Here is a 27,445-nt window from a genome sequence, read left to right as displayed (position 1 = left end):
ATTACATCAAGACTTAACACAAACGCATCAGTGAGGGAGAAAAATGACTTCATAAATTGGGGGAAAAGCATATTTATGTTACTAGTTTCTGGTTAGTTTAGAGATTTTTTCCTTTACACAAGCTAAAGCTTCTTTTTAAACCTTAAGACAATCATTTTAGTTATTTAAATGACTCCTTATAGTGAAGCCACAGTATTTAGAACAAAACACTAAATTCAAGATTATTAAGTGTTCAGTGGTGTTAAAGAGGCACAATGATTAAAATATTTTAAACAAAATGTGCGACTTAGTTCGCTGTGGCGACCCCTGATGCAGGGAGCAGCCGAAAGAAGAAAAAAAACAAACAAACGTTAAAAAAAAACAACTCCAAAATGTGTTCAGTTGGTGCAAAGTGACGCACATTGTGGTATTTTTAAAATCAGCTCAGTTCATAACATCCAGTCAAAGCATCACTGTGAAAAGATAATCTGACTTCATGGGATTAGTTATAATAGTTAAACAGTTTTTACGTATTCATGTGGCTGAATGGAATGAAGCCTGTTGTGATTTGATCAAATCTTCTTTTGGCTTTTCACTCTTCAGGGGTCGCCACATCGAGTCATCCTCCTCCACCTCACTCTGTCCTCTGCATCCTCTGTCCTCACTCCAACTACCTCCATGTCCTCTCTAACTGCATCCTGGCAGCTGCATTTCTAACATCCTTCTACCAGTATACCCACTGTCCCTCCTCTGGACATGTCCAAACCATCTCAGTCTGGTCTCTCTAACTTTATCTCCCAGTTGTTCAACCTGTGCTGTACCTCTGATGATCTCATTCCTGATCTTATCCATCCTTGTCACTCTTGAGAACCTCACCACCTTCATTTCTGCCACTTGCAGTTCCTTCTCCTGTCTTTTTGTCCATGTGATTTGATTAAAACTTTTTTTTTTTTTTTGTAAATGAACAGATTTAATGTTTTTATTTTTTATTGTTGCTTTTTTTTCTGCAGAGATCTGCTGGCCCGCTGACTGCTCCGGACCCCTGGCCTCTTTTACTGTAAGTAACCGTTCCATGCAGATTAACGGTGCACCAGCAGGAAGTGACATATACAATGTGGAATGTTTTAAAGTGAATTTATGGGAAATATTGTATCCAGGTCCATTGTGTAACAAAAAAAAATGTACATGATTGTAATGACATAAATGTTCTGTTTATTAAGCTAACTGTAAATAAAGTATATTAATTGGCTGTAAAACTTTGAGTTGTCTTAAATGCACAATAACAAACTGGGCCACATTTTACTGCATGTAATAGTCCTAAGAATACTTGAAACTCCTTTTCTATAATTATTTTTAACAAATCTTGAACCAACCTGTGTTTTCCCCTTCTGATGGTGTTGAAATGAGTTATATAATCAAAAGACACTCTGTTCAAAAGTTCTTTGTCAAAAGTGTCTCGGCTACTAAAAGAACATCCAGATGACTCGGACATATTGCTCACACATAAAGATCCTTCACAGATGCACGTGACTAACGAGTAAAATGATCCATCAAAGGTTTTTTTATTAAAATAAAAAGGGTTATAGTGGAGAAGCTTCAGTGGCTCCAAATCACCAAAGCGTACTTGTAGTGAAAGCAGCTCAGGAGCCAAAAAAGCTTTTGTGCATGACTCTTTAGAGAAACAATACAAAGAGCCTGGCTCTGTATTATGAAAACCAGCTGAGGGGGAATAATTTGCTGCTAATTGAAACTGCATTCTTGGAGAAGGAGCCATCTGTGTCCACAAGAGGGCAGCACAATAAATGACAGTGTGTTTTTCAGCTGACTGCAAATGGGTGGGGGGTCAGTGGGTGAGGCTTCAAGTCATAGGCAGGTTTCTAATGCGATCTTTGGCTGAATTTACAAGAAGGTTAATAAAAGAAATCCCCCCTGTAAGGCAACTATGAAATCAAGGAACATACTAGAAAAAAACTGAAATAAAACATATAAAAAAAAAAAAAAGAACCAACATACTCCCAAACATAAAAACAAACATTTTTAAAGTTTGCACGTCTGTTAGCCGGCTGAAAAGTCTGGGCCCCAGTTTGAAACAGTCCTGCTGACCTTCATGGTCAACGTCGCACACAGTTGGTCGGTTTCTGTTTCACACACAAAAAAAACAATAACACAAAATCACACACAAAGGTAGAGACAACCTGTTCAGTGCAGCCCCATCGCTCTTCTGTCCAAGTGAAGTTTAAATACCGTATGTTTTGGTCTACAAGGCGCACTTAAAATACTTTTATTTTCTCAAAAATCGACAGTGAGCCTCATTAATTCTGGTTGTGCTTATTATTTAATGTGGTACAACTGAACAATGCTGAGCATTATTGTGAATGAGTTGAATAAAGTTTGACTTATCTGTTTCGCTTAATGCACCGTATAATCCGGTGCGCCTTATCGTCTGAAAAACATGGTACTAAGCTGGCCTCTCTGAGGAGCTGCTGTGTTTGCAACATTTAGAATATGTGCACCCCATTTAAAGAAATAAGCTGTCGGTGAGCGTGAGTTGTGCTAGGTGGTACTATTTTCTCATCCACAGGTGTGTCAGGGTTAGTGTGCATTTTCAGTAAGCAACAAAAAAACAGTTTATAGTTGTGCTTTTTAAAACACAACCACTGAGGTTTCCATTTATTCTATTGCTTGTTTTTATGGCGGTCTCCCCCAAATTAAGTATTCTTACTTGTGCGAAGGATTTCAGGCAGAACAAATGCAGAAGCCCCAACTTATTTGGACATTTTTAGGTAGAACTGTGCAGCTTTAAATCAAATTTAAATTTGAGTTTGGCTCATTCTGTCAAGTGTGCGCTGCAAAATAAGTTGAAACCATTAAATCAATTTAGCTTCGTGAGTATTAACTTACAGATGACTTGTAAAAGTTATGGCAGAATAAAAGGTTCAAATTGTTTGCATGATGACACAAATGTGTCTGTTGAACTGTAAACGATAAAAGTGTTTTAAGAGTTTATTTGATGGCATACGAGTTGTGGCAGCTGTGTTTATTGTCAAAGTGGCTCAAATGCTATTTAAGGAGTAAAATTGGTTAAAGTGTCGGTTGCTCCTGCTGACGTCTCCGTGTCAGTTTAAAAATAAGAGCTGAAAAATGTCAGCAGGTGATGTCTGAAGGGCTGAATGTAAACGTGAAGGTCCCGATGCATGCTCAATAATAATTAAGTTTATGATGGTGTCAAAAATGCCCTCATATCTGAGCTGAACTTCATTAGCAAAAAATAAAAATACCAGTTATAACTTCTAAAATTGAAAGAGTATTAAACTTCTAATTTGTTTTAAGAAGCTGAGAAAATGGTACAGAGTAAGAATTGTTTGGTTTAAAAGAATGGAATAATATGTTTTAAGGCAGAAAATAACTCGTATTAATCAGAATAATCAGGAAAAATATATTTAAAAAAAAAATCCAAATTATAAAAAAGTTTTTTCCAAATTTTTGAACTGTTTTGAAAGTTAAGTCTGGATGAAGTTCTGCAGGAGAACTTAAAACAAGAGTATCTAAGAGTTCAGTGTTGGCACATGCTAACAATAATCCAACAAGATGCTATTTCTGTTAAACTGCAGGAGCTACTGGGAGGGTTTTTTTTTGGGGGGGGGGGGGGGGTTAATTTACAAGATGACATATTGTGACATGGGAGCGGGCAACAGTGACATGTTTGCTCAGTAATTTGATTACCTGCCCGTTAAATGTCAGAGGAAATGTCATGCAGCATAATCATAACTTGGCCCAAGTGAATAACGGTGAGTACAGGTTTACACACACAGCTAAAGCCCCCCCCCCCCCCACACACACACACACAGCACTGACTGTTGAAACAGCTGCACAGTCGGTGCAGTTTTGTTGCTGCATTAGGAAGTTTTTCCTTTAATAAATTACCTTTGCAGTTGTCACCTTCAGTTGTGTGTCAATAAGAAAATAAAGAAACAAATGACTTTGCAGAGCAAAATAAATTTGTCTTATTTGAACGATCGGATCATGTTCTTGTGTTACTGTATTGCTTGCTTGCTGAAATACCAGCCAAGGCCCCCCATTTCAGGCTTGAGTCCAGAGTGCAAGGTTTGAGGGCCTGTGATCTTCAGCATGTTGGATCCAGGTCAGCGTATTTAAACCCACTTTTCATTCCTACACAGTGCCGTTCTGTAGGTGGTCAGGGGTGAAGCAGCCGTTGATCTTGCAGCCGCTTTCTGCCTCCTTGTTCTGGCATAGTTTTTTCCTGGCCTTCCAGCGCTGAGCGAGCGGCTCCATGAACAAAGAGAGGGAGGAGAGGAGATAGCAGAGGCCCGCCAGGTAGAAGGAACAGTCATACGTCTGCGTGTAGTCGTACAGGAACCCTGCGGAACAGAAACGTGTTAAACTTGAACAACTGGCACAGTGGTGACATTTTGAAATGGGGTTTGTGAAAAGATTATGAACAATTATTTTACCTGTTGTAGAAGGCACTTTGCGCCACCTAATTTTGAAGAAGAGTGTGAGTCTAATGAAACTAACGAGCTAATGGCTAGTCTGAAGGAGCCAAGACCAAAGCACTGGTGTCACGTTAAAACCATTTAAATCTCCAATGCTTCATGGTGGTTCATGCGGCCACGTTTGAGCTAGTCTTAGCTTGTCAAGAGATCAGTGTTCAATTATTTCTCCAAACTGAGGTCATTAACAGAGCTCCAAACTGTATCTACAACAGGTAAGATAGTATTTGTTCATTACCTTTTCACAGAATCATATAAAATATCTGATCTATTCCTTTAATTATTATGGTGGAACAAACTGATGTAAGAAAAATTATGGTTTAAATTAGATAGCTGGACATGGGCACCAGTGACCCCCGAGACCCAAGAGGAAGCTTTTAAAAGCAGGTAAAATAGATGGATAATGGTTTTAAGCTGCACATACAAGACACGATCAGAACTGGTGATTTAAATTTTAGGGCTCTAGAAGAACACTATATGTGAAAGGATTTCCTGAAGCAATGCTGATCATCCGCTGACCTGTTAGCACTCAGAGTGGTGAACGCCTCAACTACTACTACGTCAAATGATAGCTCGGTATCTGTAAAATTCATTGAGCTGTAATGTTTTTGTGTTTGCTAAGGTCAATTAACTGTGGCAGCCATAATGAATTGGGTTAACTTCAACAGTTAACCAGTTGCAGACGTTCACCCAGTGATTACTTTCTGGGAGTTTTGTTAAAATGTGTTCACTGACACTAAGGTCTCTCTTGTAAATGAGTCCCAGAGGCTCAATGGGACTAACCTGTATAAATAAAGGGTGAATAAAATAAAAAAACACATAGGAGCAGCGGTGTAGTCTACATTTTTGTAGTGAGTATACTGTGCAAAGTACACCGGTTAGTACAATGTAATCATCAATTTATTTTGATTTTTAAGCATATTGAACATTTCCAAATTTCTCTGATGCTTATATTTGAATAAATGAACAACAAACTTTGTGCAACAGTCGACTTTAACATTATAGAATTTATAAAACAGTATCAAAGCAAAGTGCTGCATACTGATAGATTGTTACAGAAGTGTTTAACGCATCATTGACACGTGTCTGATGACAAATCATGTATCATTTGGCACTTTTAAGTTGGCATACTGAAATTTTTAAGCTTTTCTAGTGGGTGTACTCCGTATACCCGAGGATCACGTAGACCACAGCATTGCATGGCCCGCTCGCTGATATTAACAAAGTTCAAGTTTTGTATTTTTTTTCTCATGCAGACATTGATCTAAGAAAGTGAAATTGTCATTAAATATTTCTAATTTTTATTTTGTGCAGCTAACAGATTAAAGACAGACAAAATCCAAACCCTGAAGTGCCAAACACAGAATTAGTTCCCCGGAAACACTTTGGGGAATGTTGAGTAATATTTGGTTGCATCATTTTTGGCACCAATCATAGCATCTAAAAATAGTGTTTGGCCATCAGGAAGTGTTTTCATACGCATTGGATAATGTCTGTTCATTGTCGCGTTGTTTTCCAGAAATATAGGTCAATATAGCCCAGCTTTTCTCATTCAACCCATTTTTGAGCTGTAGGAGGTGTTGGGTCATCAAACCTGCTGACAGGCCCAGACCTTCACCCTGCACGTTATGTTTAGTAGACTTTAATGATCTTCAGAGAATAAATATGAATGAGATCACATCACAATCAGCTGCTGCTGATAAAAAGGCAGCACCCTGTCAACACCCTGCAGCCAAACACAGCTTTTAAATGGACAGAAGGTAAACAGAGCTAAAAGATATTTTCGTATTGCCCTAAAGAGGCGCTTCACCGTGTTTTACGTCCTGTGGTTCAGAAGCGTCTCTGGACACAAAGTCAACATGTTCAAGGCTTCACTCACTTTAGCTTAAGCCAAACGTGACGAATTGGGGTTAAATAGTTACCTTTACGAGGGGCCTGTAACCTGTGGCTCCTTGTAACTTTGAACAAAAGTGGCATGACCCTCAGGAATGTTTATAGCCTATTTAAATTCAAAACAGAAACTAGTACTTCAATGTGCCCATTTGTTGCAAGAAAGAGAAAAAAATTTGCTTAAATAACTTTTTATTTTTTGGCATCAAAATGTAGCATTGTAGAAACAAACAGCTAGATTGTCCTCATAATGTGCAAAATAAAACTCACGGCCATGCACCCAAGTAGTTTAAGTAAATACAAGTTGTGATCTATTTTTAAAAAAAGTAAAAAATTGCAAAAGAAACCAAGAAACTGGCCTCACTTCTTTTTAAAGCGCTGGACTGCAGCTCATTGCTTCTAATGTGACCACTCTTTTTTTTTTTAATATGGCTTAAACTATGTCTTCAAAGTGTAATATTTGTTTGTAGACATATATTGTTTGTTCCTTTTGTCTTAACATTTAAAAATCAATGCAACATAAACTGTTCAGTTTATGTTTAAGGGTCAAGTACATTCCGTGGCTCTTTGCAAACTTTATTTAGTGGGAAAGACGGTAAAAGTGTTGTGTAAAGTTTGCAGACCCCTGACCTAGATAATGAAAAATAAACCGCATGGCTGAGTTTGTGTGGCATCGTAAGGAGATGTGAGAGCTGCACTTAAAGTGTCCCACAGATGAACTATGCTTTCAGCAGATCAGGTGTTATTTTATCTTTTTTTAGTCGACGTGGAGAAGACGTAACCGTTTAGACAGAGACGCTGATCCAAATCAGCAAAACACGTGTAACAAAAAACTGGTCCCAGATTAGAAGCAGCTCTGTAAGACTACAAAAGGCAAGTAGCAATCAGTTAAATAAAGTGCCCCGAGCTCTCCATGAACACACTACTGTTATTCTGAGGCTTTGACCCAGTAACCCCGTGAGCATTCTCCTTAAAGCAAACCATAATTTAAGGTATGCACTTCAGACAAGCACTGACAGTATCCCTCTTTTGCTCTAATGTATGTTTTCAGTTTTCACGCTCACATACTTTAAGGCACTTCTAGGAATTCAGGGCAGGGGTAAAATAAGAGACAGAAGGCCTGTCAACCTGTCAATCCCCTCCCTGATTCCCCATTCCTCCTAGCCACACACACGCACGTGCACAGAGAGCGAGAGAGGGAGAGAGAAACATGCACAAAGTCTGTAACTAAAAGCACCGTCATGGCATTCATCCAACACACATGCAGAACTCATGGAAGCGTTTGTGTACATTTGGGGAAAAACAGGTCAGCACATGCATAACTTTTGGAAGGTTTTCCAAGAAGTCATCCACTCACCTGCCAAAGGAGGCCCTGTTAGGCAACCCAAGCCCACAAAGAACATGGAGAAGCCCATGGAGTTATTGAGTTTCTCCGAGCCGACGAGATCAACCTGCAGGGCAGAAAAGCACAGTCACGTTGGATAGAGCCACGACAAGTTAAAACTGTTACGCACTAATCTGCAATTACTGCACCACACCTTAACGCTCATAATTACACACTGCAAAACAACGTTTGATAAACAGATAATGGCAAGCTGGGGACATGAATCCAGAAAGCAAGTAAAATGCATTGTTTTTTTTGTTTTTTTTTAGATGGGAGAATTGGGTACATGTAGGCTTTTCTCAAACAAACTGCTGGGACATTGTGTAAAATGTACATAAAATCAGAATGATCTGCAAACTTCATAAGCTTGTTCACATCATGAAGGACCCCACTCACCCAGCACACACACTTTTTGCCCCACTCCCCTCAGGAAGGAGGTTAAGGAGCATTAAGAGTAGAACCACTAGACTGAGGAACAGCTTCTACCCTGAGGCTGTTAGACTCATGAATCTCTAACTAGAATAATCACTGTGAAAAACCATATCATGTTGCTGCTGATCTGTTTCATGTTGCTGCTGATCTGTTTCAATGTTGATGTGTTCATGCGTGCACATCTGCTCACAGACTCATGTTCATGTTTGTGCTGATGTTCAATGTTTTATGTTATGAGTGCTTAGTGTATATTTAGTTGATGTTTTTCTTAGTTCATATCTTGGATGTTATTACTGTTTTTCTTATACATTTTATTGTTGGATGTAACTGGGACCTTGTGTACATAATTTCGCTCCACCACATGTACCACATGAGGTGCGAATGACAATAAAGAAACTCTGACTCTGACTCTGACAATAAACACAGTACAAAAGCTCGCCTCTCCAATGGTATGGGGGTGCATTAGTGCCTATGGCATGGGCAGCTCTCTGAAAAGGCACCATCAATGCTTATTTGCATATTTCAGTAAGATGATGCTAAACTGCACACGGCATCCATTACAACCCATGCTTTTGCAGTCCAGTCCCCTCAACTGTGGCTAAGTGGTTAGAGCAGTTGTCCTTTAATGGGAGAGTTGGGGGTTTGATTCCACCAGCAGTCACATGCTGAAGTGTCCCTGGGCAAGACACTGAACCTCTCACTGCCTCCGATGTGTGTCCCATCGGTGTATGAATGTGATCTAAAGCACTGATTCATTTTTGTAAAGATCTAGTAGAGTGCTGTATGAATGTAGTAAATGAGGTACAGACTGTGTTGTAAAGAGCTTTGAGTGTGTTGATAAGATAGAAAGGCGTTATATAAGTACAGTCCATTTACTAAAAACATTTAGTGCCTCATGAAACAAAGCACAACGCTGATATCCCATGTCGTTGAGGGATTTGAACAGTGAATATTTGTAGTTTTCGAGATGAGTGTTTGTCTGCGCTGGAATTGAACAGAGAATGCAAGTAAACCTTGATGTTTTTGAAAGATATTCATGTGTGTAGGAGTTACATTGTGTAGCAGAGAGAGGTTTTTTTTTTTATGTCCAAGGTGGTGCAGTGTGATGGATCCTGGTGAGCGGAGGGAGCAATTTTATCCACCACCAGTTGCAATGGTGGAGCCAGGGGGTGGTCATTGGTGGCCCTGGCCACCATAGATTAATCTTTGGCCAGCCCAATCATTTGAGGAAACATATACCTTTAAGCAATATAAAAATTAGAGAGCATAGTTTCCTCAAATGACAAGGTGGCTGGTTTATATTTATATGTGACGGTAGCCATTCTTGATTTTGATGTGGCGATCCAATTTTCTAAAGGAACCTTTCTTACACCTAGATGCAGCCACATTCAAAAATAGAAGTTAGTGCCTCATTTGTTGTTATCACACAAACAACATTCATGGACAGACCGATGAATGGAGGGTATTTACAATTCCCCTCTTTGCTCAGTGACAGGGGACCCAGGACTGTTTAACAGCTAGAATCCTACATCAGAGAAGAATGGGACAACAGTTCCTCCACAACCTCCAGTAGCTGGTGGTCTCGGTTCTTAGGTGTTTGCAGAATGTTGTTAAAAGAAGAAGGGATGCTTCACAGTGATCAATATGGATCTGTTCCAACTTTTTGATAAATGTTGCTGCCATAAATTACTAAACTTCTTAATAAAATACAATTTCTTAGTTTAAACATTTGATGATTGAACCATGTCACATTATTAATAAATATGTGTTTATGAAATTTGCAAATAGTTGCACTTTGTTATTTCAATTTTACACAGTGTTCCAACTTTTTCAGAACTGGGGTTGTATTTTATGTCTGGGTTCAGAAATTTATTTCATCAACATGAGAGCACCAGGAAGGCAATAATACATCTGGCAAAAAAGACAGCAAAAGCTGGTTTTAAAGAAGTTTTATCGTTGTAAACAAAGCTACCATCACTGTGAAGAATATCATAATTCATATTAAACCAAACCTTTAAATCAGTGTAGCTCACACCTGAATTGTATGATGGACCATAAAGTCAGAGATACAGTAGTACCTCTGCAGTGGCAGCTATCTACAAGTTTCATATAGAAATATGAGCACTTTTTTTTCCATTATATGACATAATTATTCTAGATTTGAAAAACAAACAGTCACATTTAGTCACTCAGGTCATCGCCCGTCATTTTTCAGGCCTAAAGGGAAGGTGTTGGGACCACATCACAGGTGTGTGAAATCGATGCACTTTTAAAATGTCAGCATGAATACGGTCTAACAAAAAGATACTGAACACCTAATGACTTAACAAGTTCCACCCATAACAGCAGGTGGAGAAAACCTTTCCAAAGAATTGTTCCCATTTTTGCCTTATTTAATGACGCAAGAAAACCGCCTCACTCTTTCCTCACATCCATGAATTCAATGGATGGACGAGCCTGAAACCAAGAGAGGTGAGTCAAGTGGAGAGAAACTGGATAATGACACAGATGAATCTTGAATAGTATGTTCAAACTCAAACGAAGAGTGGAATGTACGCCTTAACTGTGACTACAACAACAGTGGTAGCATTAAGATAACTTTCATAGAGATTTGATGAACTTAAAAACACTGACAGCTAATAGAAAAAACATCAAGGTCACATCTTCTCCCTTATGATGCTGAAAGAGGGACAGCTTCAAAGTTGTGTTTCACTCTGTTTATTTCATTAATATCCCTTAAAATAAAAGTATGAGCTAGAAAAACAGACTTAATTAAAGGAGCCTACCGCTCCTTGAAAGAATGGATATCACCCATCCTCTTTCATGCAAAACTTTTAAACTAAGATCATCATCATGATAAGAAGGGACAGAGTTAAAGCCATTTGGGCCAAACCTTGTGGGCTCTTTCAACATGTTACTGCTGTAACGCTCAGCTACTACCACATCAAACTTTAGCTCTCTTTCTGTAAATTTGATCAAGTTACAACCATTTCTGTACTGGCTTTGGTTAATGTAATAATCAGTCTTCTTTTGCAGAACGTGTTTGAGCAGGAGTTGGTATATAAAACACATTTATTATTAGTAAATTATTTTGAACAAAATTAAACGTTTAAGGGGTTTTTTTTTTAGCCCTGAAGAACCAGTAATGGACGATTTAATTTAACGAAGAACAATGCATATCTAAACAGGTTTTCCTTACCAGAACGGGCAGCAGCAGAGCCATGTATCCGCCGCAGAAGATAGCGAAGAAGACAGCGTACACCATCAGCAGTATATATGATGTTGCCAGCGGGGACAGCAGGTTGACCAAACCACAGAGGATCAGGTAGGCTTTGTGGTAATGATATTTATGGAACAGGTTCCTGTCCGTCACCCACCCCGAGGCCAACTGGGCGATGGTCTCTGTGATACCTGGAACAAAATGCAATGGTGCATGGAAGAGAGTACGAGAAGGTAAATGTGACATTTAAGAAAAATTAAGAGGAACAAAAAGGAAACATCCTCAATGTTGTATTTTTGCCAGGACTTGTGTATAAAGTTCTAAATGCAGAATACATTCGTCAGAACTACTGTAACAACCCTGGACTTTGCAGTGATGATCAGTGTATTTTAAATGCAACACATCATGAAAATTAAAGACTAAAGGTCTAGCATTCCATGACGGACAGCATATCGCCTTGTATGCCAGAGTTTTAGATCATCTCATGTTGAAAAATGAGTGATGGAACTGGGTTGACTCCAAATGTTCATGGGTTGTAGATGTACATTCAGTTAGAATCTGAGTGTTTCAATAAAATCCATCCAGTGGTTCATGAGATAATACGCTAGCCGGGTTGATGCCATCAGTTTTTGCTAAAATTTTAAACAAAAATACAGTGCACGGAATATGTGCTGCGACGTTCAGCTACTCTCACACTGAAATTTAGCTAAAAATCAGGAAAAACTGTTTGTTCCCCTTTTGTGTTTTTTAAGGTCAACTGTAGCGGCCATCTTGAATTAGGTTAACTTCAAAAATTAATCGGTTGTATGTATATCTAATGACTTCCCAAGAGATTAATTAACATTTAAACAAAAAAATCACAAGACATTCTGTAAACAATACAATTACACCAGGCACATCATGAAGACTTGAAACATCATCTCCTGCTTTTTGCTGGGGGTGAGATAATCACACCCCATACACTGTGCTACCCAAACTCAGAGCTGATCTTGATGTTATGCTCTTCATCTCCTGCGTCTGAAAGCTGCTTCTGCTCGGACTTGATGACTGTGCAGATTTGGACTTTTCTCTGCTGAGGTCAACTGGAATGTGATAGGTGATGCAGAAACTGCAGCGGTGTATTGACTGTTGCAGGAATAGCCATAAGCAGACAGCGCTGCGCTATAGATCAATGAAACAAACTGATTTTGTGCGTATCAGAGTAACTCATCCATTGTAGAACCTCTGCAGCACAACTCCGTCTTGTGAGACAACCGGGCTGTCTTCACGCTTTTAAAGACTTGGAAAGAAGCCTGGATGGCTTACAACAATAAGAGGGTTTATCAGTGAACAACTCTGCACTCTTTACCTAACAGGACCTAAAAAGAGGTTAAATCGATGACATGAGGCAGCTGTGCAAAGTTTATGTGTTCTCATTTTTGTGATCCGAGAAACGTCCCGGAGTGTCGCCCTGCTTGCACACTGAAAAGATGTGCGTTTGTTTGTGTGTTTTAGCCTCAGCAGGTTGGTTTAGCCCTGCAGCTGTTCCTGTTTAAACTCAACACAAAGCTGTTTAAATTTGGCCTCTCCAAGTAGCAACACCCCTAACCAAGTGCATCAAGGACATTGGTTCTGTCTGTTCCTCTCTGTCGTGTCGTCAAGTAAAGAAACAGTTAAAGCAATGAACGAAACGGTTCTGATTTTCTGACTGGGGGTTCTATGTTGAATTTATGAACAACTAATATCTTACCTGTTGTGGATGGCTCTTTGATTGACCTCAGTTTGGTGAAAAAGTTGATTTCCAACCTGACTGACAAGCTAACAGCTAATTTGTGATGGGTCAAGACCAACGTGGATTGCTTTAGTTTTAAAACAACTCCCATCTAAAAACTGTTATAGCAATTCAAATGAAGGCTGCTGTATAAACCTTTACGCCACAGTCAAGTTCACATTATACAATTATGTACAGAAAATCAATTTTTTTTTTCAAATTGTGCGCTTTTTTTAAACACACGGTCCTGAAAACAAAGAGATAAACAGTTCAGTCCCAGCATTTGTTGTGTTTGTCATTAAACTGAAGTTTATTTTGAAAGGATTATAAAGTGGAAACTATAGTCAGGGGTGAGCTCAGATTTACTGTTAGAATAAATACATCACCCTCCACGCTGAACCACTGGACTGATGAAAGTGAAGAATAAAGATCCTAAATCATGACGCAGAAGCCAAAATTAAATTCTTTGCTATATTAAAGTTACTTTTTGCAAAAAATGTGTGCAATTTTGTAAAAGGCTGCCATGCATTAGTTTACTTACAAAAACAAAGTGCCTGAAATTAGGTCAACAATGGTGACGTTTTTAGCAGAAACCACAAAGTTTGACCATTTTGGTCAAAACATATTTACACACAGATTTGTGGAGTAAAGAATGCAGATAAGAAGATAAATTAGGTTGAAACCCTAAACTTTTAGCACCAAATTCCTGCCCCCCCCCCACCACCTAACCATCTTCTCCAGGATTCTTCGCTTGTTTAATTCTGGTGTCTTTGTTTCTGGATCTCCTTTTATTTCATATTTTGGAATAAAATAACTTTATTTAGATCTGTATTATGAATAAAGGATGTAATGAAAATGGTTGTGACAAGCACAAATTTTTACAAGCCAGTCTTATGTGTATATCAGGAATGGAGCAACAAAACAGAGGCTTCAATATTAGGGGGAAAAAATAACAATTACCAGTGAATGCGTAGTTTTGTTTAATATGACCATCCCTAGTGTTCACATGAACCACTAAGAAATGTTTGAGATTGGAGCTTAGTGTGTAAATCTAGTCCGAACTAAACTCACTCCCAATTGAGGTCCTTTAAAGAGTGATCCTCAACATGTAAGATATTAACTGTTCATAACCTTCCCACAGAATCCCACTTCAAAAGAGCTGAACTATCCCTTTTTATCCTGTTTTTCTTATACATTTTATTGTTGGATGTAACTGGGACCCTGCGTACATAATTTCGCTCCACCACATGTACCACATGAGGTGCGAATGACAATAAAGAAACTCTGACTCTGACTCTGACTTAAGGTTGATGCTGCGAACCCTAACGGTCACCAATCTTCAGAGCATTGACGAGAGCTGGGGAAAATCAAGGCGAGGACACATGACAATTAAATTGCTCTAAACTGGGACATCTTTTAACAAGACTAAAGCCAAGGGCTTTCAAACAACTCTCGGAAACCGCACTGGCTTTACTTTCTGTGCTCCTCTGTAAAGTATCATCCACTTCAGAACTGGACTCAAACAAAACTGGGACCCCCCTCTTGTCTCCACGCCAACAACTCCCCTCAGTTAGCCGTTGCTTAGCGACTCTGGATAGCTCCAGTGTTGGTGAGAGTTGACAAACACACTGACCCAGATGACAGCGGTTTTTCTATCCTTCGGCCAAGCTGATGACAACGCCGGTTTGGAAAAAGAGGGGACCGCAGGACACCAGGATGGTGTCTTTTGTGGAGTGGGTGGCACCCCGTGTCTTAAGATCGGTCTCTTTTTCTTCTGTACTTCGAGGCACATGCCCAGAGAACGCAAGACAAACATCCAAGTCCAAAGAATCTGTCAGTCTCACTGTGAGCTGGCACAAAACTCATCAGAGCAAAATGATAAGAGAAAAAAACAGACATCTTTATTCTGGGGGGTTGTATTACAGCTATGCAAAAATGCTGGTTTAACTGCATTATCTAGTCAATTTTAGTTCTTCCTGTGTAATTTTATACAACAGTATTGTCTGACTCTAGTCTGTGGCTCGATCTATAAGTGTTGTTTTTCTTGTGCAAGCTCAAAGTATTTCTCAACTCTTCTGTCACGTTTCTCGTTTTGTCCTGTTGCTCTGTTAAGATGTGTTGAATTAAATGCTGACAAAAAAGAAAATTGCAAGTTTTTCCAGTCAATCAAAATATTAGACTTTATTATCGCCCGATGCCAAAGGATAAAGGCAATAGTGTTTTTGTCCGTGCCTGTGCGCGCACACTCGTTAAATTATTTCCTGAATCAGTGGATGGATTTTAATGACACTCACAGAAATATAATATTGGATATCCAATTTAAGATGGCCACCACAACTAAGCTAACTAAGCAAACACAAAATAGCTCAAATTTGGTGTAGTAGAACGTAGCTAGAGTTTAGCTAAAAACCTTTGTATAAACTTATTTTTTGTTGTTCTTTATATAAACTGTTAGTGCCAACACTGTTAGTAAAATACCCCATGAACTACTGGATACATTTTATTGAAACTTTCTGAGAGAAATCATTGGGTGTACATCTACAAATGTTTCACGTTTGGTGGCACCCCAATTGAAGAAGGCCCCCCACATACTGTAATCAACCTTAGCCAACACAAAATGGTTATAATATAACTCAGCAAGTTTTATAGATATTTAAATAATTTTGATGTGGCCGAAGTTGAGAGTCATCCGCATCACGTTTTCTGTGCTATAACACATCTTGTGAGATTGTGCATAAAGTCTTTTTTGTTTTATTACTATAAGTCAATCCCTTCTCATCTCAAGATGATTTTAGTCTTAAACTGTATGAAAAGAGGTGGGCAATCATATTCCTTCGAGGAATGTGGGCCTTTCGTTTTTTTTCTCTTAAACTGAAAAACAAACAAACAAAAAAATTGCCTGAAATGACATAAAACATCTGGAGATAGGAAAAGTCATCTCAAATGAAATAACCCCATTTTAGACATTAAAAACTAAATATATGACACTAAAGGCCTTAAATGTATTAAAATTAACAGCTGTGAGTTTGTGTTAGTATTCACATCTAAAAGAAAAGGCATGTGAATGATTGTGGAACTGAATATATAAAAGACAAGTGCTCAGCTGCTGCTCAATTATTCAGAAAGCCTGACAAAGTGCTGATGATGTGGTTGGTGGTCAAAATGTTAATGCTGTTTTCTGGTCATATGGAGGGGCCTCATCAATGGCAGACCACTAAACCCACTCGTTCAGGCCAGTGTACCAAAGTTCAGCTTTTATGTAAGAGGAATCATTACATAAGACTGCAGAGTCTCAGCAGCTCACAAATAATTAATGCCTAAAAGTTGACGGAGCACTTCTTTGCATCATAAAGAAGATCCAGACTGAACAAACTGGACCCACTTCTTGACAGTCACTGCAAAAAGTCTACGATTAGTCAAATTCAAAGACGTGCAGCCAGCTGTCTATGGTCTGTTGGACCAGGACACACGTGTAAAGTGGGCTGGACTCTGTGAGACTATGCTTTATTAACCCACCAGCTCTGACTTACATTCAATAGTAATTCATTTAACAAGATTATGTTAAAGCCGTGTAACTTGTACTGCACATTCAAGTTACTCTTTGAAACAGTTTCTTCAAAGGCTTTTCAAAAATCCCATTGTACAGGATTAAGTACAGCTAAATATTTCATGTAATTGTTGATCAGTCCTGCACATTAACTCTTCAGCTCATTTCTTTATATCGATCATCAGTGGGTCGTCCCATAAACTGTTTGCTTCAGGTTCTTTAGAATATTTTTGTTTTGGTTCAAGGTCAGAACTCAAAAATAGCTTTTTCTTTTTCCCTTACCATTCCTAATAGACAAAAATGTGTCTTTATGATAATACTGCCCAAATACCCACCTTTCTTAGATTGATTATGACGATTGCCCTAGCATGTTATGTTACGACTTCTTCACAGTAATTGAGAACTGCACTGATGACAGCATGCCGTCTGATCCAGGTGCAGCAAAAACAGGTTACCACCATGTTTCATAAAGTTTTATGAATGAATGCAGAGCCCAATAATCATTTAGTGTCAAGCCTATAATGAAGAGTTCAACCAAGTCTATTTTTAAATCTTTTGATTTATTCTATGCAACTAAAGTTCCTGTTTGCCGATAGTACCAATTTTTTCCTTTCACAAAAAATCAAAACATCAAATCACAGAATTTTCAACTATATTTTAAGCAAATCAAATACTTTACAATACTGACTAAGCTGCACCTCACCTGCCACAGAGATGATAAAAGAAGCATCCATAGCATCGATGCCCAGAGTTCTGGCCCTGGCAGACAGGTGGAAGTAGGGGATGAAGTAAGCCAGCTGACTGAAGACCAAGGACCAAGTGTAGATGCAAAAGAAGGGGTTCTTTAGCAAAGAAAAATCCAAGACTTTGGCTTCTCTGACTGTCACCTCATTCGGCAGGCTGGCATGTGAAGTAAATCCCACCGTGGTGGACCCATTCATGCTACCGTTTAGCTCTGCTGGGCTGCTGGGAGTTGTGGGCTTACACTGAGTTGAGTCATGGTGAGGCTCGTGACCATTGACACCATTCAGAACCAGTCTGGTCAGTTCAGAGTTCAGTGCCTGACCCTGAATACATTGCCCTCTCAGACTCTCAGTGTCCCCATGAGGTGGGGGAGAGGGTGGGAGAACGTTTGGTTTGGAGAGTCCATTGGATAAAGGTGATGAACCGTTCAAGCAGCTCTTAGGGTATTCCGTCTCTGCAGAACTCTTGATGGAAACAGCAGGGCTCTTTTGGACGGCTGAAGAGTTGAGGTTTGAACCAGGTGGCTTTACGCTGATGGGCCGCAGAAGCATCCCAGAAGCAACAAGATTCAGCATGAGACCTCCAAGAATCAGCATTGCCCCTGTGGATGACCAAAAAAACCTTGAAATCTAACTGACTCGCACCATCTCATGTAAGTATTTGTTCTGCCTACCTTGCCAAGCGTACTGATCCAGAAGCAGCTGAGTGAATGGAGCTAGGGCGAAGGTCAAACCCATGCCAGAACGCCCAATAGCATACGCTGTTGCCAATCTTTTTCTGAAGTACAATGCTGTTACCACCGAGAAGGATTGGTACAGTAGAGCAAAACCCATTCCTGAGAAAAGAAGCAAAGCAAAGCCACATCAAAAACAAGCTGGTTCAAATGATCAATCACAAAGCTGCTTTCAGCTTACAACTCATTTCAACTTACCAACTATCACTCCCATGCTGATATAGAGGAAAACCACACTGCTGGCAAAAATACTCAGGATGAAGCCCCCGCTAACCAGCACCGCCCCAGTGATGGAAGTAACTCTTGTTCCCATCTTGGCACAAGCCACGGAGGCAATTGGAGCTACATAAGTGACAGAAGAAAATACACGAAGTTTGATCATTGTGGATTTAGATTTACAGTCATGAAACCTGTTGACTAGTAGTGATGAAACCTGTTGACTAGTAGTGTCGCAATACCAGTCTCAAGTACTCGTACTTGTACGCATAAAAACACCCTGATACTTACTGATACCACTTGTATGCTTGACAATGTCATTTCCTCTTCCAGTTTATATAAGTAGCCGAGGACAAAAACTAAAAAAATGTCTTTAGTTTTACGATATTTGAACATAAACAGAGGTGATGTTAAGACAGTAGACTGCTTGCTGTGGTCTTAATAAAAATGTGTAAAGTCATTATTTAATGTTCAAATACTAACTCACAGGGTTTTGATACTCATTATCAGCAAATACCCAAAATAAGGTACTTGTATTTGTACTTGAAGTACTTGAACTTGGTCTGAAAAAATAAAAAAATAAAAACTAGCATTGGGCACCACTACTGTTGACTACACCTTTGTTTCTTTGCCATTAAAAAAGGATTTAAACCCAAACATGATTAATAAAATCTATATAACAGAGATAAACATTTAAACAGGTACATTTTAAGACAAAAAGGCAAAAAAAAAAAAATGTATTTAAACCTCCAGACAGACGTAGACTAGACATGATTGAACCTATCCAGCTGATGCTTTCTGATGAGCCTCCAAACTCATCTTGAAAGGCCACAAAGAAGATTCCAAAGCTTTTTAATGTTCCCATCACGAGTACATTCACCTGCACAAAGGAAAACAAATAGATTTGATGCACAGCATGAACTCACATTTACATTCACTTAACAAGACCCTTTATTCCAGGTGACTAACATGTAAAGACGAACAACCTAACAATTAAGAAAGCAAAAATAAAATGACATTAGCATGAGCACTATATCTCTACAAAGCAGAATTAGGAGAGGTAAAGGAGTGTGGAGTCAGAGACGTTCATGTTCAACTCCAGGGATTTTCCTGTGCATCCCACTGACTAAAGAAGCATCACAATAGTTAGAGATAAGGTCAAAACCTCACTTATAAAACATGTTTAGAAAAAATACTACAGGCACATCTATCGTATGTCTAGGATTTCATCACAATTCTGTCCGGAGACAGTCTTAAAGTGCTTCCAGTCATGTGGAAATCTTTGACATATAAACTGGGATTTGAACCAATACTCAGAGTGAACAAAACAAATGAAAAAAGTATAAAATCAACAAAGAAGAGAGGTCCATACCAGGAAACAATGCAGCACAACCATCCAGCCCCACCCTCCATCAGGAGGGTCCTCATACTGAATTTCTTTCTCCTTCTCCTTCTTTGTGGTCATGGGATCTTTCCTGAACAGATTCATGATGGCCTGTGTTTCACTGGAGGCAAAAGAAAACATCATCAAGCACAGCTGGAATGAACACACCATCATAAGAAATGTGCAAAATTCATTATAGGAGATGAACCATCTGCAAAACACGGTCAAGAATGTTTTAATGATGCGTTTTGAAGATAAACAAAATATGTTTCTATGGAATTGATCTGTCAGAAAACTTTAAATAAAGCAGTTAATTAATAGTATAACTAATAATAACTTCTAGTCAAGAGCTACTGTAAAGTTTGGGGACATTTTAAGATATTAGTAATAAGATAAGTCACCGTGCCAGCTGAAATGAGAAAAAGCTGATTTGTCATTTATTTTTCATCAGTACCTGCACATGCATCTCAAGCCTTTCTTCAAACACGTTTAAAACACTTCAAATAAACTTTTATCCCCTTTTTTTTTACAGTTTCCATTTTTGTTTTTCACATCTTCAAAACAGCAAAAAGCGATGCAGTTCTTTAACCGTGAAAGTGGTCAGCTCCAGTGTAACCTGTCCTCACTAATGTCTGAAATGTGTGTCTGTGTAAATAATAAAAGCAAATATTTAACCCTCCTGGGTCAAAATGACACCCAGGTTTTAAGACTAAAGGCTTGTGGGTTATTTTGAACCAAGGGCAACAATTTATAAGAACATATATCTACATTTTCTGTTAGCAGCAGTTTGTTCTCTGCATGTTGTGCTGATAATGGATGTTTTGTTGAGAATATTTGAATACTACTGTTGCTGTTATTAAAACGGTTGCTGTACTTGTAATGGCTTGTTTGCACCTTACACATTGTCCAGGACATCTCAAGGGATTTATTTTCTGTAAAATAAAGGTTTAAATAAATAATTATTTAAGTTTATGGTCAATCAAATTGGTTGCGAAAAACTATTCTTGTTCCAAAAGGAAAATGTGATAAGTGATAAATAAACCTCAACAGAAAACTTAAAACTCCTGTCACAAACTAATCAACTAAGTCTTAGATCTGAAACACAATTTATTATTATTATATTTTTTTTAATCAAGTCACCCAGTCCGAAGAACATGTTAAATTAAGTAAAGTTGCTTCTTTTCAAATTATAGATTAGATTAGATAGACATTTTATTAATCCACGGGGTGGGAAATTTGAGGCATCCAGTAGCATGTTCTAATTATGCAGAAAAAACAAAAACTCACATAAGAAATAATAATTTAAAAAAAAAGAAGCAGAATACACAAATTTGGAAAAAGACAATACGTACAAGATGGTAGAGAGCACAGTGATTGCCTTTGTTGTGCAACTGAAAACACAATGAAATAATTTTGTGGCAACCCTTGATTCTGCACGTCTTGGTTGTTTAAAGGGCTTCATGGTCAAATGAATATGTGGGCGCTGAAGGTCATGAGATTTTTAGGTGCTACACAAAGATAATTTCACTTTAATACGTTCCTGATTTAAAACGCGTTTTCATCTTTCTTCTTGGGGATAAAATAATGGACAGACTTTTAGTAGGGAAATGTATAAAAAGTTTATCAAGAAAAGATTGTGAAACTTTTTGTAGAAAAGAAACTAATTATGAAGTATGCATCGTTTAACATCTGTATAGCTTTATAAAAATGTGTATGATTATATTTCAGTGTTTAAAATTTACTGGAAAATAATAATATAAAAAGACTCATTCCTTCTAACTTTGTGACCAGTTGATTTCTTCTTTCACTTTTCAGCTAAAGTGATGCAATGATCTGTAATCAGGTCAGATTATACTGGACTTTACGGTGGACAGAGTCTCCTGGCCTCAGTTTGCTTTGCTCCTTGCATCATAAAATCTTTAGTGTCTTTTTATGTACAGAATATGTCAACACGAAGGTTACTGGAGAAAAATAGAATCCCCACTGCTGTTAAATGAACAGATGAAATATGGCATCAGCAGAAAGCAAAAAAAAACAAAAAAAAAACCCACACAAACCGAACTTCCATAGATTAATTAGAACATTGATTACTGATTTTTTTTTCCACTAAATGTTTTGGTTAAACTCTTGTTCTTCTAACACACATAATTTTAATTCTGTATGTTCAGATGAACAAGTTACTTTAATGATTTACAACCCTTGAAGTTGAGATGTCATGGAAAAAGTGATTCCCAAACAACCAGGTGTAACGCTTCATCACGTTTCTTTACAAAGCTCTGGAGAACAGCCAGCAATCACAGAAGATCAATACATTTACAAGTTCACACTTATCAATGCTGTCACCGATCTGAGGCTCTGACCCGTTCTGACTCCCCAATCTGACGAGATTAGTTTTGTAGAATCACCCTGGTGCCAGCCTTCAACCCCCACCCCACCCCCGCTTGCTCTGCTGAGCTGTAACCAGCAGGCCCAGCTGCACACAGAGACATGTCAGGGAGTTAACTATGGGAGACGGAGACTGGTTCTTAAACTGGGGTCCCCAGACCCCCAAGGGTCCGTGAGCCGATGCTTGGGGGTCCGTCAAAAAAATATATATATTTTTTTATTTTTACAAGCATGCAGATGTTTATCAACCTGTTAAAATACACCAAACTACAGAAAATCACATCTACTTTATTCACAAATTTATGAGGGAGGGCCCACAGACCCCCCCCCCCCCCCCCCCCCCCCCCCACAACACACACACACACCAGCCCGCTATTTCTGTTCCGGCATCAATCGGTTTACAAATTAAGCCCTGTTATGATTCTGTTCAGTTTTATGTAAAGAGTTTTCTGTAATAATTCAAAGAAGTGGTAATACATTTATTATGTTCATTATGTGTAAAGTTTTAAAGTGTTTTTTGATGCTGTTAATTTTCTTAAAATTCTTCCAATTAAAAATGTTAACTAAGTGTGTCTTGAAGGAAAAATACCCCGTGTTTAAAAGTATCAAAATTATCTTAACACTATTGAAGAACAGGTATTTATGTTACACAAATATTTCCATTACATTAAAGAGATAAATTGAAGAAAATTATTTAATAAACATGAGGATTATGAGGGGGTTACTGAACCCAAAAAATTTGAGAACCCCTGCTCTAAGATATGCCACTGTATCATATCAATATCATATCAATCAAACCTTGAGGATAATAACAATAATCTCGTCGCAGTCTCTTTACTCGTCACACCAAGACTGATTATTACATGGAACATTTTAATATCATTCACAATCACGGTACAGAGCAGTGAAATATATGGCGCATGGTTACTGCATATAACACACATTCCCTTGGCAGAGACTTTAGCTGTAGGACTGGTGCTTTAGAAAATGAACCTGAATGTTTCTGCTGCTGATTTATGATCAACCAGCTCCTGGAAGCTGTTGCCTCCTAACAGCCACTGAGTGACTTTGAATGACTTTGTCCACTTCTTGTAACATGGATCCCAGGGATCCTCCTCTCCAGACTTGGAAATGTTTACAAGGAGCTTTAATAAAACACACAAAGCTTTAAATGTAAACAATGACACACACACACAGAGAGAGAACGATGAAAAGTGTTATGAGTAACAGCGATGTCTAACTCCACTTTGACACTCTGCTTTCTTTTCAAATAGAGGATTTATGTTCTTGATTTGGCAATTTTGACAAAGCTTTGTTCACTGATTTGAACATGTAAATAGCTCACATAACATAGAACATTTTTTATTTGGTAATTTTAATATTTAAACATACCATTATATAAACTATAGTCAAATTTCTAAATGTCAATAATAGTTTAAAATGCAGATTTGTTTGTGGGTCTTGAATTCACATACTCAGCAGTCAGACAAACCAAAGCTGAGGCAGAGTGATGCCTCCAGGTACACGATACCGTGTTGAAAATAATAAGACTTGATGGAAAAGTGGAGTAAAAGCAGCAAAGGACAAACAGTTAAATTCTGGGTGGATCTGAGGAGGACCTTCCCTTTGCTATGGCCTGTTTACATTCCCTTGGACTTTACTCTTGTAAATTTGCTACATTTTCCTTTATAGATCTTCTGCATACTTCAGAGACAAGCTCTGACATCAGCCCAAAGATGATCGGACATCTGTGTACTGAAGACGTGTTCAACCAGTAATGAATGTTGCACACTTCAGCCTTTCATGTTGCCAAGTTCCACAGCCTGTCTTATGATGCACATGCAGTGCTTGAAAGACAAATAAACTAAACCGGTTCTGTTGTCTCTCTGCAAAACAGCCTCTATCACTCAGTACTTGCAAAATAAAGCAGAGATACAGCAGATCAAGTATTAATCTTGCATTCTCAGGGGGGAAAAAGTGAATAGCTTTAAGGATAAAGCAACATGCAAAAAGTGGTATTAAGAAAAGAGGTGGGGAAAAAACTGTAAGTAAATGCAGTTTACTGATGTCTGTGTTGTCTACACTTCATTCTGCAGGGCATTTATCTGCTTATTTTGAATGAATCAATAAAATATGAAACCTTTTCTTTCTGCTCAGCTGAAAATTCTTCCACTCAGCCCTCAAGAAATACATGAGCTCATGGATTCAAAGCCAGTCATTCATAAATATTGAACAGGGCAAACATAATACCTATATAACCAAAAGAAAAACTAGAATATTTTGGGTTTAATGGTTCCGCAGCATGTCAGTCTGTTTAACGTGTTTCATATTAGTCACATTGAAATTATTAATAATAATAACCACGTAAGCAATTTAAAAACCTCTTTGCAACACATAACTATATGTAATAGAATAATAAAAATACAATGGGAGCTATAACACAACAGGTTTAGTAACTTTATTAGAACCAGGGGTTTGCAACCTTTGTGATAAAAACAGCCATGTTTTGCCACTTTGCTTATTAATTACAATGTCCGGAGCCACAAACCCTGCTACAACCGTGTACTGTCAACTGGTGGCTCATGGGCCACTACAAGTTTGTTGGAGATGGCTTTAATGGCCAGTGGGGGTGATATGAAAAAATGAAAAATGTCTAACTATTATTAACATTTATTGATATTTTTACATTTTAATACAAAAGAAAAGACCAGATTCATGTACATTTTTAATAATTATATAAAGATTAAAACACTGAACTCTGCAGACCGATGTGAGTTCTCTTAATTGTTGATTAAGTATTAAATCTTAAAGTTAAAGACAGTATACAATTAGGCCAGTTTGTTGGATACCCAATTATATTTGTTAAAGAAAAATAAATACTTTTGTTTACTTTGACTTTGTTTATTTCTTTTTTCTTAGTAGTTACTCACCACATTCCTTCTCAGCATCTTATCTTAAAGATGAAAACATTCTGGTGGTTTTGAGAGAAAGATCACGCTTTGAAACTGGAAGTTGACTTAACAAAGTGGCTAACAAACTACTAGCATGATGTAGTGGACATGTTTTACGCATTATATTTGTACTATTCTTCACATATTTGAAAATGACAGAAAATCTGCTAAATGTAGCCATTTTCATTGTTGGAATTAATTTAAATAAAATTCAGTTGTATGTTAGTTTTGGTAAAAGAGCCGCTGCAGAGGGACCAAAGAGCCACATGTGGCTCCAGAGCCGCAGCTTGCAGACCCCTGTCCTAAACCACTGTCTCCTCAGGTGCTGGGAAACAAAGTGGAGACATAGTAAACATTTGTCTCTTAGAGCCTGCATTGTTAACAGTCTGACTGTATAATACGTTTGGACCCAAGTGACAGAAAGCTGAAAGCAGATTAAAAGTGGAATGAATTGGCCCAGTGTAGTGTGAGGAAAGTATCCGCCTCTCCAAACGCTGCTACCGAGTTGTACTTTTAAGTGCACGTTTGTGAATGTGCTGAGATCTGAGGGTTAAAGGGACAATAGCAAATAACTCTGCCTCTTCACCTTTTTATGATGTTGTGAAAATGTGGTCTACTTTCTACTCATAAAACTATATTGAGACATCTGTCAGGATACTTTAAACACTTTATTCAACTTAAGGCCTGATTTATGAGTCCTTGATTGTGCATGAGCACACGAGCAACCTGAAAGCAGAGGTCTTAAAGGGACAGCGTGAGGTTTTCTTGTGAATATTTTCCTCAGATGCTGGAAAACAAAGTCATGTCTGAGAAAACTGGAAATGTGGTTAAAAGAAGCCAAGAAAGGTTTGGTTTGCAGTCCGTTTTCCTAATCCTGTAGCTCGAACAAACACCTTGAACTAATGCCTTTAAAATTACTTTAACCCCATATGAGTAAAAGATCAACTTTATTACGTCAATATGAAGCAACATGGTGCAACTAGTTATTTTACGTCAGCACAAAGGCTGGAAACAAGAACTGACAACTATTCCTAAGACTTTGGTAGAGCTGTTGACTCTCAGCGAGAAGGTTGCCGGATTGAATCCCAGCTTCATCCTTGCGACCAGGCAAGGATGAAGCTGGTAAAGATGATGGATAATTGTTGGTGTAGATTCTCAGTCATCTAACATTTTTCCCCTCTCATCCAAACAGCTTCTTTAGTTCACCAGGGTTTTTTTTTATAGAAGATTTTTTGCTACTTTATAAAAAGATTGTTAGTCCTGTGGCGAGAGAGGAGGAAAAGTGATTTTCATGTAAGTTCAACTTGCATGAAAACATCTCAATACACTTTAAATGCTTGGAGCTTCACACTTTTCAGTTTGAATTATTAAAAGCTCCTTGGATGAGAAGTGAAAAACCAAAAACATGATATGATGATAAGTTCAGTCATTTTTAATGAAATTGTCGTGTTCTGGATGAGAATCAACACCAAAATATAACTCGAGCTATTTGATTTCAGCTCGTACTTTTTCTCTTTTCAATACAAATCTTAAACATAATCTGCACACAAAATTTCAGAGTTATGAAAACATTAAAACAACAAACTACGCAGCAATTAAAGAGTACAACAGTTGTAATTACAGCAGGGTTTAAAGGACGGATGAAAACAGAGGTAGTAACGGACAATATTACAGATAGTCTTTGAACATTTTCTTACCTGAAGAGGATCATTTATTAAATTTCTTAAACATTTGTTAAGTATAATCTCATAGCCTCACACTAAGCGATTAAACTCTTTTTACAACTTTTTCAACTCTATGTATATGTTATTACATCAAACTTAATGAGACACGTTGAGATGATACTAATAACTATCCAACTACTTTAATATATTTTACTTTTTACAAAGTGATTAAATTGCATTAATTAAAAGACATTAGCTAGTAGCTTACTAGCTTGACTTCTTAATGTATTGTTTAGATCAAATGAAGGGTAGAACGCAAATCAAACCAAACCTTTATCATCACTTATTAAACTTTGAAATTATTCAATGTTTAGTCATTTACGGATCGATCTTTTCCACTCGTGTTCACATTTCGCCTCTTTTCTAAATTATCCTCCTTATGATATACTGTTAGAAAATACAATTCTTTATTTGTAAGAGGAAATGGCTGCCAGGTCATGAAGGAGAAAACTAGTTCACAAGTTTTTTGTTATATGTTTTAATGGTATGTTAATACAACAAAACAAAACCAAGAATGCATTATGAAAGATGGTGCCCACACACACACACACACACACACACATATATATATATATATATATATATATATATATAT

The 27,445-nt window shown here is 38.0% G+C and overlaps 1 protein-coding gene across 1 annotated transcript in view; it reads right to left on the bottom strand.

The window, feature by feature from the left end:
* Nucleotides 1-4,003: 4,003 nt before the first annotated feature.
* slc16a4 (solute carrier family 16 member 4) overlaps nt 4,004-27,445 on the bottom strand; it is a 29,095-nt gene continuing 5,653 nt past the window's right edge. The window contains exons 4-11 of the mRNA XM_037684209.1: nt 19,779-19,911; nt 19,154-19,286; nt 18,389-18,532; nt 18,131-18,292; nt 17,417-18,058; nt 11,396-11,607; nt 7,738-7,831; nt 4,004-4,358 (exon numbers count right to left, since the gene is read on the bottom strand). Coding sequence (XP_037540137.1) covers nt 4,150-4,358; nt 7,738-7,831; nt 11,396-11,607; nt 17,417-18,058; nt 18,131-18,292; nt 18,389-18,532; nt 19,154-19,286; nt 19,779-19,895 — 1,713 coding nt within the window. The 5' untranslated portion in view covers nt 19,896-19,911 and the 3' untranslated portion in view covers nt 4,004-4,149. The remainder of the gene's footprint in view (nt 4,359-7,737; nt 7,832-11,395; nt 11,608-17,416; nt 18,059-18,130; nt 18,293-18,388; nt 18,533-19,153; nt 19,287-19,778; nt 19,912-27,445) is intronic.

This window comes from Nematolebias whitei, chromosome 11 (genome assembly GCF_014905685.2).
Source record: "Nematolebias whitei isolate Nwh7 chromosome 11, NemWhi1, whole genome shotgun sequence".
NCBI lineage: Eukaryota > Metazoa > Chordata > Actinopteri > Cyprinodontiformes > Rivulidae > Nematolebias > Nematolebias whitei.
The sequence above is the reverse complement of the archived record's forward strand: the minus strand, read 5'-3'. Positions and strand labels throughout refer to the sequence as shown.